The 18374-nt window shown below is 46.6% G+C and overlaps 1 protein-coding gene across 1 annotated transcript in view; it reads left to right on the top strand.

Annotated features, from left to right (window-relative positions):
• Window positions 1–18200, top strand: part of znf618 (zinc finger protein 618) — a 32035-nt gene extending 13835 nt beyond the window's left edge. Inside the window, 14 exon segments of the mRNA XM_049020503.1 lie at window positions 1084–1221; window positions 1223–1316; window positions 1760–1837; window positions 2027–2071; window positions 5447–5505; window positions 5507–5585; window positions 8550–8633; window positions 8927–9016; window positions 9938–10030; window positions 10754–10831; window positions 11046–11090; window positions 12009–12086; window positions 12648–12761; window positions 13079–18200. Coding sequence (XP_048876460.1) covers window positions 1090–1221; window positions 1223–1316; window positions 1760–1837; window positions 2027–2071; window positions 5447–5505; window positions 5507–5585; window positions 8550–8633; window positions 8927–9016; window positions 9938–10030; window positions 10754–10831; window positions 11046–11090; window positions 12009–12086; window positions 12648–12761; window positions 13079–14640 — 2631 coding nt within the window. The 5' untranslated portion in view covers window positions 1084–1089 and the 3' untranslated portion in view covers window positions 14641–18200.
• The last annotated feature ends 174 nt before the right edge of the window (window positions 18201–18374 follow it).

Genomic DNA, 18374 nt, shown 5'->3' with positions numbered 1-18374 from the left:
AGGCGGGAACCAACCCTGGGCAGCCACCAACCCACCACAGGGCGCACACTCCTACAACTACAGGGCCAATTTAGACTCACCAGTCAGGGCATGACATACTGTCGGCATTTTTTTGTGTTGTATTGCTAGGTTTTTCCTTTTGATTGCCTTGCTGTTCTTCCCAGGGAACAGGTTTGACTAAGCCTGAGCTATTTTATGCACTAAAAAAAACACTATTGTCAGAGATATCCACGATATTGATATTTAGCTCTATATTCTGAAATTCATATGTAGTAAACCAGTAAAATACGAGGTGTTTTAAGTGTTTTTGATTATGATGACTGAATTGTTTTTCTAAAGCTCACGGAGCATGTGAATGATATAATGAAATCACACCAACAGCAGTCTCGTACCTTAACGGAATTGGTGTAAAAATTGTGTATTATATCTTAATTGTCCCAGAAGACAAATATGTAGGCTATATCAAATTGATGATATGACTGTTCATAACTACTTGGTATTTTGAGATATTGCCCAGCCCTATTTAAGGTGTGTCCAGAATTGCGTACTTGTTTGCTATGTATTAAGTGAAATATAGTATGTGACGTGAATAGCATGTCCGAATCCTCAGTATGGATGAGAGGGTAAGTAAACTGTATCTGGATGACCCTGCATTCTGCAAAATTCTGAAGTATGCCACCCATGAGCGCTATGCTGTCCCACAAGGCCGCTGCAGCGGTGAAGGACGTCGCTAGCTCAGAAATGTGTCAAAATGATGGAGGAAATGCAGTGTCTGTACAAATTTAAGAAAACAATAATACCGCTTTACGCAAGTTGACTCGGATATACATGTTTTTGTTGATGATTAACAGTTTTTAACTTTCATGGGATCAAGCTAAGCCATTGCAAAACACCTGGGTCTGGTAATATGTGAGATGGTGAGCACAGTGTGTCTGAGTGCATACATTCAGTAAGTTTTTTGGATGCATCCTCAGTTCACCTGCCACAGCCCTCCCACCCCCCGACATATCAATGTTTCTGCAGTGTCATTGTAGTCGGTGAATTGAAGTTAGGGTGGAAAATAAAACCCATGTGTGTGAACAGTTGCAGATGGCAGACCCCGAGACAGCCAAGAGTACTCAGGATGGTCCCGGAGCCGGACGTGACCAGAGCGATCCGGCAGGACCCCAGGCCGGAACCTCCCCGTCCACCGTGAAGCAGGAGCCGGAGGTCGGCGCCACCCGCCGCCACGGCCAGCAATGGGAAAGTTGGGGACAGCAGCGGGCCTGCAGAGATCTGTGTGGTCATTGGGGGGTCCCGCAACGCCCAAGCGCAGGGTACGGCCTCCATCCCCGGTGGGAAACGACGTGCTCGCGTTTCAGACAGGATGCAGTTTTCTTATTTCCTCTGAGTCTGATTTTTCTATTAAATTTTTTTTGTCTAAATCTCGCTCTTCTGGACCAATCTTTTCAGGCTGTGTAAAGGTTCTGTTTTGTCTAGAACTGCTGCTGTCTGTTTAATTTCTTCCAAACTGGCTGGAATTGGGTCATTCAGCGCACCTCCCCGCCCTTTATAAATGTGCTTCTCTTTCTGTGTGTTGCACAGTTTACAAATTTAAAGCAGCTGCATTTACATGCGGCCTCTTAATATCTTTTATAGTCGCAGCTGATTGGTGAGGTTCGAGCTTCATGTGTATTTGTTTTTGTCCCTGGGGATATGGCTTCGGCACAATGGACCCTTCTGTCTCTAGATGTTGCTCATCTGAGTCTCTGCTTCACAGGCTCCTACGTTTGTGGCATTTGTGGCAAGAAATACAAGTACTACAACTGCTTTCAGACGCACGTCCGGGCACATAGAGGTGAGCCACCACACCGCAGAATGACCCGGTATCGTCCACAGAATTAATTTCTAGTATTTTTAACACGGGTTTCTGACTTTGAGGAGGGATTCAGAGGCAGGTCCATTTGGACTGCCAAGCAGTCTGTGTATTTTGGTTTCTTTCTGGTATGTCGCACTCCGTGCCGGTAATTGTCATGTCTCTTCTCAGAGTCAGAGGGTGGATCCGGAGAAGGAGGATCACAGGCTGTGAACTGTGAGTATTGGTCCATTCCAGCTAACCATCTTAGGGTTGGTAGCTCAGTGCTCCTCTTCTTGAGCTAGATCTACAGTGGGGAAGAAGGTTTCATTCCAAAACACCATCTATATGATGCTGGGAATCACTCTGTGGGAACGCCTGTAGTTGCCCCACAACCTTGGTCTCCCAGTAGCTGAAATTCAGGGTATGGACTGGGTCTGTGGGACCGCCAATATGTGTGTGTTTAAACGGTCAATTACTCCCTCATTAACCTGCAGTCGCAGTTTAATTTCCTCATGACTGTGTATTTATTGGTATCTGGCAATTTATGTATGTTGAATACAAAGGAAAATGGGTGGCTGCCTCAGTTTTATAAATTTCACTTTCAACTTAAGTGTAAATGCCTGGGCAGATAGGTGCCTTTCAAAGAAAAAGCACTGAAGATTTTTAATTCTCATCTCCCATAAGTATTAATTTTTCCATTAGTTTTCCCATAAACCTTCACATGAATGATGTTCCGGAGTGACAAATTTGGCTGTGATTTTTCTCCTGCTCTTGTGGTTGTTGGATAAAATCGGCCAATGTCAAATTCTTGAGGATTGCAGATCCATTTCCGAAGTCATTGGCATTCCTTTTCCTTCATTTTGCTATGCTGTTAGATTTGTGATCCATCAACCCTCCTAGGATTTGAGCATGGAAGAAATGAGCTGTGAATCTTGTCGTATGAAAGGTTGAGGGGTGGGGGGAGGTACCTTGCGTGACTTCCAGAAGTTAGTCTTGAGACGTCAGGGACCACGGTTGCGACCTGTGCCGTCCAGAGAACCCTAAACCTAGAATGCTGTGACGGCCAGAAGCCTCAGAGAGCCATACAGCTGAAAGACATAAAAAATCTACTTAGTGTTTCAGGGAAAAATGTTCAATGGACAGAGGAAACAAAACTGGTTCTGTGGAAATGCAAATCAGCCCTTTGCTTACAGATGGGGCCTTCAGAGAGAACAACACACTTCCTGCAGCCAAAACACAGTGAAGGTCCCATAATTCTCTGGGGTCACTCTCTGGTACTGGAGACCTTGGCGTCAGAATATCATCATGGTATTTCGGTGCGTGATGTCCAATCCAGTGTCATGAAAGGGTAATGCAAGATGATCCTAAAACCAAAATCTAGAAGCACCCATGAGGGATGGAAATCCTGGACCTTCTTAGAGATGAAACCTTTGGGGAAAACCTGAAAATGTCAGTTGGATGAAAGTGTCCTTCTGACAATGACAAATTAGTGCTTTGCATTTGGGGGGGGGGGGGCAGATTTTCAATAGATAGGAACATCAGGCTAACTGATACAAGAAATGTGCCTTTGCTTACCAGACCGAGCACAAATGGCTTTGTCCTGGTGTTTTGTGAGTTTTCTACACAGAAATTTCCTTTTGTTAATTTGCAAGTGAAACTAGATGGTTTCAGAATATTTTAAAAGATGGATAAAGTTCTTACATGCCAGTAAACATGACCTGAACTGTACATCAATGAATGTCAGTGGTGTACCTCCAAGTATGGTGGGTGCTCGGGGGCGAGACTGAAATTAACTGGGGGGAGTAAGAAAAATAGGATATTACGGCAAAAGATAGAGGAACCTACTGAAAAGAAATGAAATAGTTTGTCGGCATGGTGAGAAATCAATCATTCCCCTTGAGGTGCACCTTGGAACTGAATTTCCTCCGTCCTCTAAAGACTGACGTTTTTATGAACACTCAATAACAAACTCAAAAAATGTCATAGATTGAGCAGGCAAGCAAGTTTTATTTGTCTGTAGCTTCTGTTTGTCCTCCCTACCGCCGCCACCACCACTGTAAAAAGAACTTGAAGAATTAGTGGTGTATTATGGCAGTGAATTGTTAATCAGTCACCCAGACTAACAAAAAAAACACACCCCGTGAGGGAGTCTGTTGTCATTGATGTGCATTTCATTAGCTACTGGTGCAAAAATTCACACTGTGGCCGGTGGATACACCCACGCGGCACAGGGATTGGTGGGGAGAATGGGGGCGGAGTTTCGTGGGTAAGTGAGCTGAGGAAATGTAAAAACATTTTTGTGCAGTAATCAGAAACAAATCACAGATGCCTGAAAGGTAGATGGTTACTCCTTGTTTCTCCCTCTCTGAAGCAAAGGTTTGTGTTATTCAGTGTAACTGATTAGTGGTGAGTAGAGACTTGTCTGCTGAACTCTTCACTCCCCCGAAATGTCCACACCCTCCCTGAGTCAGCGACAGTAAATGAATGGATTTCCCGCGTTCCCTCTAACAGTTTATTATGGACTCTACCCCAACGCTAGCAAAGGAACAATGTTCTTCTTTCGGACCTGATATATACAGAACATCACTCTAATCACAACTGTTGGCGGTAGTGTCAAGCTGAATCATTTATCACCTGTCATGTTTATCAGGGTAGTATGTTAAAGCTGAACAGTGGGTGGAAATGAACTTAATTGTAAAGGTCTTAATGCTTAATTGTTGTGGGGGGGGGGGGTCCTATAATGAGCTATGTATTAATCCCCTTCCGTGTTTGTGTGTATATGAAAAATGAAGATAAGCAAAACTCATTACATATCAATTAACAGGACGATTCGTCACTTTGTGAATTTCTTTTTCTGGGCAAAAGTTTTGTATGGTTTCCTCAACTTCTCGCTGGGTCATTCATTTAAATTTTTGACGCGGGATGGCTGGTGGGCGGCAGGCCTGGTCGAACATTCACCCTCCATCTGACAAACTGTAATGCGCAGTTGTTCCCTCTCCATGCTGCCGTAGTGAGGACGTGCACTGCAGTCACGCTCTGGTTTAGAAATCTGATCCAATAGTTATCGCTGTCGTTTAGAATTTCTTGGTGACTCGCAAGTGGATGCGCAGCCCATCTTTAAGTGGCACGAAGGCGAACGGGTCACGCCCAGTACGCACATATCTGCGGTCACTGTGGCTTTAAGCGCAGACCCGTTGAAAGTAGGTTCCACCCACGTGTAGGTATATAAATGCATTTCCCCGGGGCTGTCGTTGAGGAACGATTAGCAGATGAGCGATGTTTCGCAAAACAACAGGAAATTGAAAATGGAGGGAGGGGCTCTCATCTCCATGGCATCTTTTCTCGTTGTCATGTTTATTTTTATTTTGCGTTTCTGCTTTCTATTTTAGTGTCCTTTTCATCTTTTCCCCCTTTTCTCATTTTTATTTTCTTCCTTTTCTCTTCCCCTTAGGCATGCAAGGCGATTATTAGTGGGTTTGTTTTTGTGCAGGAAGTGACTCTGTGATCCGTGCTTTGCTGTTTCTCTCTGAACGTCTTTATCGTTGCTGAGGCTGAGCCGTGTCCGTCGGCCTGAGAGCGAAGGGCAGTAACACCCACGTTTTACTGCAGGCAGGTGGGCAGACAGACAGCACGGTCTCTCCGCTTGTGTTCCTGCAGACAGCTTCCGCTAACACCTGCGACATCTGCGGCAAGAACTACAAGTACTACAGCTGCTTCCAGGAACATCGCGACCTCCATGCCGTCGACGGTACGGAATCTCCCGCCATCTCGCCGTTGATGCACCGAGACGTGATTGGATAGAGATTGCTTCCGGTTCGTTCCATGTCAGCACATCAGATGCCTCCCACCAAACCATCTCAGATGTACCTAAAAATGTTCCAGAATGAAGATGTAACTTCTAGCAGGAAAAGTATAAAATTTCAGGTCTGTACTGTGGTTAGTTTTCTCCAAAGAAAGCGACTGCTGTGGGTGAAGGTTTACGTCTCTTTCTAGCATCATGTATTAAGGAGCCATTTGAAACCTTGTAGTATCTAGGATACTTCAGCTATGTCCTTTCATTTTATAAGGTGAATATCAGGTAATCAGTGAACTCAAGAATGTGACTGAAGTTTGACTTAAAAATCCTTGGTGGTAGAATTTTCTATGCTTGCATGTTTTTATTTATTTTTAAAAATCAACTGTGACCTCTGGTAGCAGATTTGCAGACCAATATAAACCACCATTTTAAAGGTAGGGAACAGATATTTTATGTACAGACAAAATGCAATATATTGTCTGAAGCTGTCCAAATCATATTAATGGTTTCAGATATTAAAGCCTTGTTTGTGACGTTCTCTCGTCTTTGATGTACTACTGTGTTTGTATCTGGTGGCCTGCAGGTGCTTATTCTAACACTTGTAATGGTGTGATTGGCGCCCGCTTTAAAATGTGTATATTTCACCTAGTATATGAGAAACACTGTGAAATCCAAGCCCACTGACGAATGAATATGAACTCTCAGGAATGCAGCTCAAGTTCATGCGAAAAATATATAATGGACTGCGTGACCTCCAGCAGCAGATTTGAAGACCTGTAGAAACCACGTGTGTGGTGTTCCTCGGTTATGACATCTACCAAGTACAAATTGGCTTTTGTGGAAGGAGCAAGTTTCTCTTAACGTTGCACCAAAACATTACGAGACGAGTTCTCTCATTTTCCCAAAGTTTTTAATTTTTGAAATATTTGTGTACTATGGCCACCAAGTTTATATATATTTTAACACGTATGAAAACCAGTGTTTTTAAGATGGAGGCCTTGCATTTCACGCAGTGCTTATCGTATACTAGGTGTAATATATAATGTGAAAGGGAGCCCCAGTAACGACATTACTTGCATGATCACAAGTGATAAAACTGGCACATGGAGACTGTTGTACACAAACTCAGGAGTATTTAAAAATGAGAGAACACCGTCATAATTTGAGCTTTAATATCTCTGAAACCAATAATCTTATTTGTGTAATTTTAGGAAATTTTAACTCTCAGCATTCTGTGCTGGACTTGAGCTATATTCTTGAGTACATAATCTTATAGTACCAGATATTTACCCTAGAAAATTTGAAGGACCTAGCTAAGTATTTTTCTAGATATCGCAGCTTTAAAATGGCCCCACGATACTAGAAAGACCCAAACACCCCACCCCCGTTCTTGAATTTTTAATTTTATTTTTATTTTTTTGGAGAAAACTAATCAAAGTAGATGTGTAGAGGTTTGTGGTTTTCCTACTAGTCCAGGTTATTTTTGTAGCCAATCGGAGGTGGTCACCTGGGAAGTTTTATTTTAATTTTAAATCTGATGAATTGAGATGGTATGACCCTTCCTGTTATGTGTATCGTGGCCAGTAGCTGACAGCTTGATCCCCAATTTATGTCGTCATGTTTGGCACTGTTGCTAAGCCTGTACCTTTTTGAGTCGGAAGAGATTCATGGAAAATTTAGAAATTGCTAATTGGAAGGAACCTTATAACGTAATGGGCTGGCACAGTAGCACAGGGATTGGCATGGTTGCCTAACGCTTCTAAAACCAGGGTTTAATTCCCCGATCTAAGTTTTTGTGGAGTTTGTATATTCTTCCCTTGTCATCGTTGGGTGTCCCCTGATTTCTCCTCACATAAGGGTAATTGGAGGTTCCAGATTGTCCGTAGGTGTGAATGCGTATGTGAATGTGTTCCCTGCGATGTGGGTTCTTCCTGCTTGGTGCCCTGCTTTGGGTCCTGACTCCCGCAGATAGATATTAGGGCTGCATGATATCATCCCTTTCTTCACCGCCACTTCAGTGTTTATCGCTTCCATGATGAAACAGGAGTATGTGGTGTCCTCCACTAGCCACATTTACATAAGGATTTGTCAATTTTATACAGATCACTAACTTTTGCACATCACGCACCCAAAAATATTGATGCATAATTAATCTGTTTATGAAGTCGTGGTTAAGCAAATGTCTGTATAATACTGAAAGACTGGTGGCTGAACAGATGTTTACGGCCATCATCTAACGCCTCCTGGTTATTAGGCATAAGCCATATAATCACGGTGTGGTGATATGTAGCCTAGATAGATGGAATCCCAAAGGAAATTGTAGCTGTCCAATAGCTAAGCACGCACATTTAGAGCTAAAAGCACATTATGGCACATTAATAGATGGCAACAATAAGTAATATTGGCCAAGCGGTATAGATCAGTGTCTCCCAAACCAGTCCTCGGGGGCACACTGGTCAGCGTGTGCCTCAGTGGGTTAAGCCTCTGTGCCTCCGATAGGTAGGTTGCTGGTTCAAGCCTCATCGCATCTGCAGGTCCTTGAGCAAGGGCTTTAACCCCCAGCTCCCTAGGCGCTGCTGTGGGTGGCTGCCCTTCGCAACTAGCATTGCTCTCATGTACAGAGAGCAAGTTGGTGGAGGCATAAAGAAAATTTCTCCACAGGGATCAGTAAAGTATGAGTAATACATTTCTTATTATTGTTTAATCCCAGTCCCCAGCACACCTGACCCAAGCAATCAGGAACTCTAAATGTCTTGCAGGTGGGCTGGGGAACTGAACTAAAACAAAATGTGGATCTGTCCAGTGTGTCCTGAGCACTGGTTTGGGAAACACTGGTATAGCCTATAAAACCAATGTGTGCAGCTTGCTCGGGCGTTGAGGCTGGTTGTGTGTCATCGCTGTTCCTCACAAACACAGATCCCTATGACCAGGTGGTCATACCTGTGGACGACCAGAAGGATGAGGAGCAGATGGAACCCTTTCAGAAGATTGGGCCAGTAAGTGTTTAGGGAGGGGGCTGTTTATTATACCTGGGGCAGGTAAAGTATTCCATGGTGAGGGAGTGTTTGACTGCTGGGGCAGACCTTGGAAGTCTTCATAATTCTTACAGTATAAATCTGATTGATATGAATCCTCATATTCTCACATTCCCAGATTATTGTACTGTTTTCTTCCCACCACTGAAAGAGATTGGTGACTGTGAATCATGCTTAATTTGGTGTGGGTGGGTGGGTGTGCCGTCCGAAAGGGGACGGTGGTGTTCACCTTGTTCCCCTCCCCGATGCCCCGTACAGAGACCGGCAGCTACGTTTGCGAATACTGCGGAAAACAATACAAGTACTTCAACCCATACCAGGAGCATGTGGCACTGCACACACCCATTGGTATGTCTGAGTGTCCGTCCCTGTCCCTCCCCCTCCCCCCCCCCCCCCCCCCCCCGCGACCCGTTTTCTGTTCAAGACACACCCCAGATTTTTTCTGGGTCTGTCCATTTCCTTTCGGACGGTCATATAGCTGCTGGCTTACCATAGGTTCTGGCCAGCACTGCTGAGACAGGTTAAATGCATGGTTTCGATACTCTTCAGTATTGACTTGTGAATTAATTATGAAAAATGTATACATATGTAAATATATGTGCATACACACATAATAATAATTTTTACTTGTATAAATGTGTAAATATTCATGCATGCGCGCTTGCCGTGCCCCGTGATTTTCCACTAAAGCTTTGTGAAGTCCCTGGAGCACAGTGAGGCTGAGCACCGAGCCTCTCCTGGGGCTAGAGCCCGTCTCATACCTCAGCACCTCTTCGCCCTCTGGAAGCTGTCTGCCAGCTTGTGGTCGTTAAGTGGGATGGGGCGCAAGTTCTGGTCCCCCGAGGCCCCCGAATCAGCGGGTGGTTCCACCCAGGCCTCAGATCCGGCAGAATCCACTTAGTCTCGGCTGGTCGTTTTTAAAGAGCGCTCTGAAGCCTGGGCACGTAATGAGGATAGAAAGCGGGGTCTGGGGTTCTCTTGAATCGGACTGTCCTGCCTCGAGGGCCGTCCCGTCTCAGAACGGGGACGCTCACCAGCCCTGCCTGCTATCTCCGGCTTGGGGCTGTTTCATTACCTTGTTTGTTTCTTTGGGAGACAAGCCGGGGCATGCCAGTCGGTCATGTCGCCAAAATGCGGGCGGGGTAAAGGGTGGGCGTGGGAGGTTCTGTGATGAGTACTCCCTTTGTGAAGTCACATGGTCACTGATTCATGACATCATCAAGAAAGTTTCAAATGAGATATTGCAGATTTCTCAAATTATCCTTGCAGGTCGGCCCATGCAGTCGGCACCGCCCCGTTCACAGCAGCGTTCGGTGGACTCTGCCAAATGCAGCACCTCTAAATCAGAGCCCGTGCAAATAGGTAAAGGGTGTGGACTTTCCACCGAACACGTGTGTGTGTATTGTTACCGTGGTGATTGCCAAAACAAGATGATGACTGGGGGAGCTGAATGTCTCGGCTGTAGAGGAGACCTTGCAGTGGTCTTGCATGTGTTTGTGGCACACAGGAGAAGTGAACCTCTTCACCACCTAAAAATCTGATTGGACCCCCCCCCCCCCCCCCCCCCCACACACACACACACACACACACACACACACACACACACACACTATGCTACTTTAAATCCTTTCTCCTCCTGGAGCTGTTCCCCATTGTTGGTGTCCGTTCTCCATTTCTCTGCCCATCTCCTGCTCTGCATCAATTTAGGTCTGTGCCCAAAACCACCGTCATTGAAAACTATTTAAAGTTTGTCATGTAACTGGGTCAGGCCGAATATTAAGGAGGGATAAAAGGCGGTTAAAAAAAAAAAAAAAAAAAAAAAAAACACTTTATAGCGTGTCCTTAAAACAATCCATTATCGATAGCCGAGCTCTGTAATGGCTAATCGTGAACCTGGGGCACTGCAGGCTGAAGTTAAAAAGGATGGAAGTGGATCTGGGAGACCGTGTGGGCCGGCGGGGGCTCAGCCCCCCCTTCTTGTTATAACTGCGCCTGTTAGGAGCTGAAAACACATGCAGGATGAAAGAAAATAGCCGGCCGCCTTCCCTTGTGAAAAGCTCCTGACGTTTCCCGCTCTTTCCCTAGAGGGCGCCACCTGCCGTAAGAGGGAGGGGAAGATGCAGGCAAGCCAAGGCGACACTAACAGCTCGCAGAACTCCAGCGGTGAGTGGCCCTTCCTGGCCTGGATGGGATGGTCCAGTTGCTCTCAGGAAATGGGTTGGGGGAGTGGTCAGAGGGTTACGGGGAGGGTACGCTCATATTTTTTCCGGCAGAGTCCTTGAATTTCACTGCTGTTTTAGTGAACACTTTTACACTGGTGCTGCAAATTAAACTGTTTTTGTGTGCGTCACTTGCTAATTTGCTTCACCCCCCACAGGAACGGCAAGCCCACAGGTGTCTGGCTCTTTCCCCACCGTGCAGAGTAAGTACCCCCCCCTTCAGTGCTGGATGACCCACACACAGTAAGATATCGCCGTTACCCATAGCTTCTGTCTGCCTTGCCTGCACTAGCGTCTGGGTTTCCCTGACGTTTCTAATGTGTACAGGAAGGGGGCGCCATTGTGAAAGTGGACTGGCAGAAAAGAGATTTCTGATGATGTTGTGTGTATATGAGAAGATAAGATGCTTGTTATTTAGAGAGCCAACTATGATCTGTGATGGAGTTAGTCTGTCCAGTGGTTGGTCGTGACAGAGCCAACCTTGAGGTTCCGGTGTTACCTCTGCGTCCTTTATGTCCCCTACCGGCAATGTCATCGACGTCGCAGCGCCGAACGCACTCACTTTGTTAGCGTGCAGAAATCCTCATCCCCAGCAGGTGGCACAGCGGTTAAAGACGCAGATTTTCATGAACTCGCGAGGGTGCCCTCTGTTGTACCCCTAGCCACAACTGGAGTGCCTCATTGCCAGAATAGTGTGGTCATCTGGTGACTTGTCACCTTGTCACCAAATGTCTTACACCCCACCCCCCACCCCCCGAACCATTTTCACCTCTACCCATTTCCAGACAGGTACCCTGCTGGATTGCTCTCGTGGACTCTCCTATTTTAAACCTAATGGCATCTCGCCACGCTCATTGATAATGGAAAAATTCTGTGCACGTCTCCATTAAATTTTTATCCAGCACAAAAAGAAATGGATGTTCGAGGTTAATGTCTTTCTATTCTCATCCATTTTTTTTCTTTCTTAGAAGGACATTGCTGCTCCCCCCTCCCCTGGCCACTATTAAAATAAAACTCCTTATTACAGTCCCTTTCGGCGACCTACATTGGCGTAGCGTCCGCGCGGGCTGGGTTCTTGCGTGGCCGTGCTGTTAAACGGAACGTGGGCCTTGTTGTTCTAGAACCCTACACATGTGGAGCCTGTGGCATCCAGTTCCAGTTCTACAACAACCTGCTGGAGCACATGCAGTCGCACGCTGGTGAGTGAGCCGCACGTAGATACAGATTACTAGATTGGTAAACCCCCCTTTCCCCCCTCCTGCCGAGAATGACCATCAGAACGGCTTCCAGGAAAATGAAAAATAAATTTACGGCGTAGTCCTAACCTTCCGCCCCACCCTTCAAAAAGAAAAAAAAAATAAATTGCATCCAGATTCACCTGTAATTACCTGCAGTAGAAGGATTTGTGGATTAAAAAAAAAAAACTGTATTTCGCGTCCGTTGAGGACGCCGACTTGCTTAAGCAAGTTGACGGCTCTTCGGTGAGTCGCAACCAATCTAGTATGTCTATATCTATGGAGCTGCTACACAGCATCTCCCGGTACACTGAGAGCAGGTGCGACAGTTTAGCAGGAAGAATGTATTCGGGCTGGTAGCGTAACTCACCTTTCTGTGTTAATGTGCATTTTTAATGCATTTTTTTTCCTCTCTCTCTAAGAAGGATCTAGTGACATTCCAGTTTCCTTGTGTTCATGAGCTGTTGTCCTGTCCCCCCCCCCCCCCCCCCCCCCTTCCCCTACCACCACCGTGTTTGCCTGCAGCGGATAACGAAAACCACACCAAAGTGGAATCCCCCAAAACGTCGCCGGCCCCCACGCCGCAGGAGCAGGTGTGGAAGCCCCCAGCCCAGGCACAGAGGAACCACAACACTAGCAGTGAGCATCCTTCGTCGTTATCAGCATCGTGGCGACCTTTGTCTCTGTCTCGGTTAGCAGTTGTTCTGCAAGCCCCTTATACAAAGTGTGTACCTTTACATATTACGCAGCCTGATATGCAGTAAATGTCTCAAGGTTACAGCAGGAATTAGTGATTGGAAATCGCCTCTCTAAGGCCGAGGGTCGCAGGACTATTCCTGTTATTCATGCACATCATTTTCCTGGTTAATGCATTTAATGCAGTGTGGTAATACAGTGGCCCTCTCTCTCTGCCACTTCTCCCTCTTATCTTCTGTCTGTCCCCCCCACCTCCCCAGTGAACAGCGTCCTCCCGGAGAAGGAGCGCCAGCAGGTGGCAGAGCGTCTGCTGCGTGTCATGTGTGCAGACCCGGGGCTGCTGGGCGTGCTCGGTGGCAAGGACTTCCTGAAGCTGGCGCAAACGCTGGTGGATAGCGGGGCGCGACACGGTGCCTACTCGGTGCGGGACGGCCTGGGAGACATGGGTTCGCTGGCGCTGCGGCAGCTTCCGCGCACCTACAACCAGGTGAAGGTGAAGGTGACTTGCGCGCTGGGCTCCAGCGCCTCCCTGGGCATCGCCGTCACCTGCCACTCGCAGACGGTGGGCGCCGCCGGCTCCTGCTACGTGCTCACCGCCTACCAGGTAGAGGGCGTGCGGCTGCGGCGCTACGTGCTCGGCGTCAAGGAGGTGGATCTGCGTGAGCCTGGCGAGCAGGTGCACCACTGGGTGCAGAACGTGCTCTCGGAGTTCGTCATGTCGGACGTGCGTGCCGTCTACGTGACAGAGCCGCGGGCGGCGGCGGCGGCGGCTTTCTGTGGCCGGGTGGGGGCCTGCCTGCGCTGTGCCGGCTGCTCGCTGGGCGCTGTGGCGCAGGCCGTACTGGGCAAGCGCAGCCTGCAGACGCGCGGCCTCCACGAGCTGGCTGAGCTGCTGGCCGCCTGCCGGGACATCGCTGGGGCTGCCGGGCTGCCCTGGGACGCTGGTGTCGGGGGCCCTGAGGAGCCCTCGCCACAGGCCCCACCCCCACCCTGCTGGGATCGCACCACGGAGGCGCTGCTAAAGGTGCACCAACGCTTCGACCAGATCTGCGAGGTTTACGGCCGCAGCAAGAGCACGGCTCCCCTCCTTCAGAGCCTCAACAAGCACCTGCTGGGCACGCTGGCCTCGTTGCTGGCACCGCTGCGCCAGGCAGCTGTGGAGCTGAGCTCGGAGCGCCGTCCCACCCTGCAGATGGTCCTGCCCGCCTACCTGCGCCTAGAGAAACTTTTCACCTCCAAGGCAGGCGAGGCGGGCGCCGGGAGCAAGCTCTGCCACTACTTCCTGGAGGCACTGAAGGAGAATTTCAAGGTGGAACGTGCCCACCAGGTGGCGATGGTGCTGGACCCCCAACTGAAGCTGCGGCCCGTGCCGGCCTATCAGCACGAGGAGATCATCGGGAAGGTTTGTGAGGCGGCCGCAGAGATGAAGGAGGGCCCAGGTGGAGGCGGGGGAGTGCAGGGGGAGGACTGCGACAGCGGGGGGCCCGAGGGTCCCCCAGGGGCCAAACGGTGCCGTACCGAAGGTGGGGACAGCCGTGGGTCATGCACCTCAGACCAGCAGCAGGTGCGCAAGGAGGTGTTCCAGTACTTGGCGGAACCACTGTTCCACGCCACGCCCGACCTCTTCCAGTACTGGAGCTCCGTGATGGAGAAGTACCCGCGGCTGGCACGCCTGGCCCTCTGGCTGCTGGCTGTGCCCGCAGTAGGCGTGCGTGGCGAGTGCGCCGGCGTGTGTGAGCAGACGCTGGCTCTGAAGAGGAGGCAGCAGGTCACGGCCGAGGAGATGAACAAGCTCATCTTCCTGCGCTCCAATATGTCCTGAAGGACCCCGGCGAACCAAATATCCTCAGTCCTGCTTTTAACCAGAGCCCTGGGTGAGGGACCTGCTTAAAGTTATTTTATTCTCTGAAGTGTGTTTTAGAAAGCCTTTAAGAAAGAAGTAGGTTTTTGTGTGTGTAGAGTACACTGTCTGCAGTGATATGATTTAGTACTTTCTTTTTCTGCTCTGACATGTATGGAAGACGGAAGTTCATTTGTAAACATGTGATTACGCACCATGTCCCTGTACAAAAAAACAACGAACACCCTGCGGGCTTAACAGAAATGCACCATGAACTCTACCTGGGAAAACCGTTTATCCTCAATGCTCTTGCTAAAATCCCATTGCAAACTGGCCAATCCCTACTTCTGCTAAAGGGGGGCTTTGGGGATGGCAAAGCAGCCCTTCCCCCGTGCACAGCGGGGGTCTGCACGCCGATTTCTGTGTGCGCACGTCGGCGATGGCCTGGGACTGTGTCAACACACGTCCACTGTCAAGACGTGACCTCTGCTCTATAATGGCGTAAGGACGACACAAACACTTTCACTGGTGCTACGGAGTATGGCTGTTTTGGAGTAGATCTGCATGATTCCAGGATTATTTATTATTTTGTTACAGATGATTTTAAGTAATGCCTTCTCTATTGTCAAAGTGGCCTTCTGTGTTTTCCTTTTCTGTACTCTTGTTTTTAATTTTTTTTTAATGAGACTACAGCTCGTGGTAAATCACAAAAGACACTCTAATTCAGGAAAGTTGAATTATTTAACCTCGTCCAGTTTTACTCTTCTCTCCCCCCTACTTGTAAAGATAAACGCATCTGAAAGGTCTGCACCCAAAATAGGTTTGGTAAAGCCCCACAACCTGCTGGGCAGCTCTGTCCGCCCAGGTCTGTTCTGTGACCCGGTTGATGGCGTCCCGCGTAGCGCCGTCTGTGGGCCTGGTTTCGAAGCCTCGCTGGCAGTGTTGCTCGCAAACAATGTGGAAGTTCGATTTTAATTTTTATACCGTTGTTGTCATTGACCTAATTTCTCAGTCTTCCTTTGGTCTTGTGAGCTCTGTGTAAAAGCTACGGATCAGTACAGCCCAGTGGTGAAGCTCTTTTGCCCTTTTGTGCAGAGTTGTATAATAGTAAGTATTCCAAAGACATTTAGAAATGGCCAGTTGTGTTGGTTTTACACTGGATGTCGCTCTATAACCTGAATCTCATCTGCGCTATAGCTAAGCTTCAGCCGTGTTTCGTGTCAAACAGGAGGGAACGTCCCTTAAATTTCCAGTACGCTACTTATTTATTGACTGTTTTGTTACCCAGATTATTCACTTTTCCACTCCTGCGGTCTTATGGGTCAAAACTAATTGGGTCAACGGTGTGCAAATTTGTACCCTTTACACTCCACGCAGGGAGGTGTGTGGCCTGCTTTTGTCAGGCGCCTCAGGCCCAGCTGCCAACATCAGGAAATGATTAGAGCCCAAAGTAAGTGAGCTGGCGTTTTAGAATGTTGTTTGTTCCGTATTTACACTTTGAAATGCAAGTTTCCATTAGTTTAATTATGAAGAACTTCATAGAAGAGGATACCCTATTCAGGACTATGTATGTGTTTGACAGAACCACAGAGCCCATCTAACAGATTGCACAAACTATGATCACTTTTTCCATATTGTAATTATTTGAATGTTTTGATTTAATTTAAATCTTGGTGTTCTTTAGAAGCCTTATCCTGCATGTGAGTTTGAGCAGTTGCATGTCCAGTTCTCTTGCAGCTTAAGCTCATGTGCAGTTAAACCATCCTGTTGGATCTTATGGTCATTAATGTGTGCTGCTCCTGTCACCCGGAGCGCACATTGTACTGGGAGGTACCACTTAACAAGGGGAAAGTCCAGTAAAGACCCAGAAAGGGAGCTTGACTTTCACGGTTTGAGAATCCTGATTTGGTTAAATGAATCAGTCCATGGCTGTAAATTCAATTCGAGAGCAAAGCCGTTATACTTTTAGCACTGATGATATCTGTACTAAAACTTCTGAGGCGGCCGTTGTTTTCAGAAATCAGTCGCTTTATTCATTATGACAATTGTAACGGGACGCTTAGTTCATCACTCCAGGTGCATTTTCATTTTACATCGAGACAAGGATTTGAGTAAATTAAATTTTTACTGAAAGTACACTTGAGTTTATACTCTGACCTAATGATGGTCTGTGTTTTCAGACTAAAATGTGGCAAATGTAGTAACAATTGTGTTTCCAATACCCGTATATTTAGATTGCAGATTGAAATGACAGGAAAAACACCTCTACTGTATTTGCAAACAGTGTTTTCGGTCGCCACAATAGGACCACTGGATCCTTTTGTACAGTGGCTCACTAGGGCCCAAACAGCTTTTGTTGATTCACCTGCAAGCTGCAATAGCCTGAGGAAAGAGATTCTTTGTTGGCTGAACATGCAGCAGTTCTTTCACCGCTCTGCCCTGTACTATTGTTACAGAGACCCGGGAGGTGAAATCTGGGCCTGAAATTGCCCTAAATGTTTGATTCAGTGACTTTACTAATGCATTTGTTTACTGAACTTTAAATTTTTTTTGTCTCGCTGTTGAATGTCTATGCTGGTTTCCTGCTTGGCAAATGCATAGTTTTGTATATTGACTAGTTTTGTTTTCCCTTGTTTGAAACGGCTGTGGTGGGATGGTTGTTACCCAAAGGTTTTCGACTTTGGATGTCAATGGCAACCAAATTCCAAAAAGCATTCAAAATTGCAAATAGCCTACTTTTGGGAAGCGTCAAAGCATTTCTCCTAATTGTTAGTATTTGTATTGCCTCTCCAGGCTTTTTTTAATCAAGTTGTAACTATTACAAAGATATGCATGCTGTTAATGTAGAAGAACGATGATGATGACATGAGAATAAAGGTAAACTGGTTTTGTTTGCATATATAGTACATTAAATTTTCGGGGAGTTTCCAAGCATCTGTACAAAACTGCTGTTTAAATCCACTAGAGGGCGTACATGTTCAGAGTATGAGACGGACACCTGTAGTTTTGAAATTAACGTTTTTAATAAATTATTTAATGGATGATATGATAGATACAGTCCTAGAGTAATGTTCTGAGATTAAGTTCTTATGTATTTTTATGCTCATGTTAGAGACTTATTGCTAAATAGATTTTTTTGCTCTTTTTAACCTTTTTTGGGTGGAAAAATGGATAATTTGTAAATATAAAAGTACAATATGAATGCTCTGATGCTGTAGTTTTCTGTCAAAACATCAATTAAATTCAGATATTTCCTTGTTTGCTTCATTTATTTATGGATTACATACATTGTTTTATTTGTCAGAAATTCTTGAATGCAGTTTTTTTTTCCATCCCCAGATTTTGACAGTTTTCCATGAGTTTTTGTGTTTGTCTAATCAGTAGGACCTAATTTATACTTTTTTAGCTACACTATTTTTATATATTGCTGATTATAGCATTCAGTGTGTCTCGTTTCTGAATGTCCACAGCACTGTAAAATGTACTTCGAATATGTTATCCACTGTAGAATGTGCTGTGTAAATAAAATTAGCTCAATCTGATATTTCTGTGCTCTTAAATGGTCATTACTGCTGGTGTGTGTTAATGTTGGCATGACGGATCCAGCCAGGTTTCCCTGGCTGTGTGACAGATGAGGACCCCTCACTGGACAGAAATAACATGTCATTTAAGTGAGTAGAATTTAAAATGGGCCATTCGTTTTTCTGGATGGGCTC

This window comes from Brienomyrus brachyistius, chromosome 7 (assembly GCF_023856365.1).
Source record: "Brienomyrus brachyistius isolate T26 chromosome 7, BBRACH_0.4, whole genome shotgun sequence".
Lineage (NCBI taxonomy): Eukaryota > Metazoa > Chordata > Actinopteri > Osteoglossiformes > Mormyridae > Brienomyrus > Brienomyrus brachyistius.
The sequence above is the reverse complement of the archived record's forward strand: the minus strand, read 5'-3'. Positions and strand labels throughout refer to the sequence as shown.